Below are 2,217 nucleotides of genomic sequence, written 5' to 3' on the forward strand. Positions count from 1 at the left end.
GCGGGTCGCCATTTTGTTTTGTTCTCTCTCTTTCTCTCTCTCACTCTCTCTCTCCACTGCCCACAGACAAAATTGTACGCTTTCAGTAGGCTACAAGTACAGTTGTAATGGAACGTTTGTTCACAGCACAGAATTCTACAATTTTTCTGTTATCACAGTGTAGAATTCTGTGGTTTAGGGTGAACGCAAAATTTGTTGGCCTAGATCTAGGCTATAACGGTGAACGCGCACCGGGTGAGAATAGCCAAAAGACTCGCCTGCACTATTCTCATCCCGGGTGAGAATAGAGGTGGCCTTAAATTATTTAAAGGCCAGACTGGACAATGGAATTACCAGTCATTCAAAAACATTCATAATCATATCACTTTTTATCATAAATAACAAAGAAAGCTCTAGTCTAATGATGGGAGTGTGTTTATCACAACTCGGACACACAAGAGAAGAAGAGTGTGACAATGTCACAACTTCCTAATAGAGACAGCAGACAGGGGTAAAATCGAGGCGAGGGCAGTCTCACCGGTGATACATCTGCTGGAAAATAAGTAGATCTAGAATCTATGTCTCTATCCGTAACTATTCACATACAAACAGAAAATAAACTAGAACCTTAAAATCCTCTGCACGTTTTAGACCGACTGTACAGCGCATTCTCAAGTGTTAGCAACTTACTTGTTCCTACCCTTGTGAAGAATGCTACGACCTTCGCCATCTTGAAGTTGGAGGAAGTGGCAAATGTGGCCAGATACGCTAAGGTGACCGCATGCTAGCAGTGCGAGCACTTTTGCAGTTTGCCCTGAAAAAGGAAAGGAATTACAGGAATTGGTTCCAAATCTTTATACACTGCTTTTTCTTAAAGTGTATTGTATGGCTCTGTAATGTGACAGGAAAACTTATTTTAGGTTCTATTCATCTTAGTAAAAGTTAACCTACATCCCTCCTCATTTTCATTATGTTATTAAATCAACTCCTACAGAAGAAAGTGTACTGAAGAAGGGATATAACTCACTAAATAGACAACAACATGTAAAAGTCATTGTTATCCTCCTTTGAGAATTTTTCAACTCGAGCGCATAATAATTTATTTCTCAGGGTCTATAATTTCATCAGGAAACTCGGTTGCAATTTTCAATTTAAGTTTACAAAAGTCAAAGAGCTAGTAACCCCCACCATCGATCCCCCCCCCCCCCCCCCAAACCCACCCACTAAGACTTCTCTCTCTCTCTCTCTCTCTCTCTCTCTCTCTCTCTTTCTCTCTCTCTCTCTCTCTCTCTCTCTCTCTCTCTCTCTCTCTCTCTCTCTCTCTCTCCCCCCCCCCCCCTCTCTCTATTTTCATAGCTCTGTCCACAAATGGGCACTGGAGACCCGAGTTCGACTCCCGATTCCCGAGAGAGAAGAATTTCTGTCGAGTATTTCAGTCTCTTTACTGGGATGCTGTATCCGCTACATTCGAAGGCAAACAATCAGGTGGTTTGAGTTTGGACATCTCACACGTATGGATCCTAACCAGCTTGCCAGTAAAGCCTACTACAGGAAAGTATCAGGGTACAAAACAAGAGGAAGGCCAAGAAAGACCTGGATTGATCCAGGGTGAGAAGTATACCCTGAGAACATTCAATATCCCACCCAGCCAGGCCATCAAACTTGCGCTAGAGACTGGAAGCTCTTTCTCCCCTCGATACCCTAGAGGTACAAGAGGACGGATGAAGTAAAGTAAGTAAAGTAAGTAAGCTGTATCTCTCTTAGCCCGAGTTGACCCAGACAGGCAGGGTCAAGGAGGGTCAAAGGTCGCTCCTTATAAATATTATGTTCTATGTAGTGTCAATGGGAGAAAAAGACACCAAGGCCTACATAGAAATACATATGTCATTTATTATGTGGATCTCTCTCTCTCTCTCTCTCTCTCTCTCTCTCTCCCTTTCTCTCTCTCTATCTCTCTCTCTCTCTCCCCCCCCCCCTCTCTCTCTCTCTCTCTCTCTCTCTCTCTCTCTATATATATATATATATATATATATATATATATATATATATATATATATATATAACACGTCTACCCCCCCTCTACTCTCTCTCTTTCTTTCTTTCTCTCTCTCACACACTCTCTCTCTCTCTCTCTCTCTTTCTCTCTCTCTCTCCCCCTCTCTCTCACCCCCACTCCCGCCCTCTGCTTTTCTCATATGTTTACGTCCCCCCTCTAAACCCCGCTCGCGTGCTCTCTCA

The 2,217-nt window shown here is 43.1% G+C and overlaps 1 protein-coding gene across 1 annotated transcript in view; it reads right to left on the bottom strand.

The window, feature by feature from the left end:
- LOC101849844 (ATP synthase subunit g, mitochondrial) overlaps window positions 1–788 on the bottom strand; it is a 7,152-nt gene extending 6,364 nt beyond the window's left edge. Inside the window, exon 1 of the mRNA XM_005097715.3 lies at window positions 670–788. Coding sequence (XP_005097772.1) covers window positions 670–709 — 40 coding nt within the window. The 5' untranslated portion in view covers window positions 710–788. The remainder of the gene's footprint in view (window positions 1–669) is intronic.
- Window positions 789–2,217: the final 1,429 nt, after the last annotated feature.

Source organism: Aplysia californica, unplaced genomic scaffold (assembly GCF_000002075.1).
Source record: "Aplysia californica isolate F4 #8 unplaced genomic scaffold, AplCal3.0 scaffold00162, whole genome shotgun sequence".
Classification (NCBI taxonomy): domain Eukaryota; kingdom Metazoa; phylum Mollusca; class Gastropoda; order Aplysiida; family Aplysiidae; genus Aplysia; species Aplysia californica.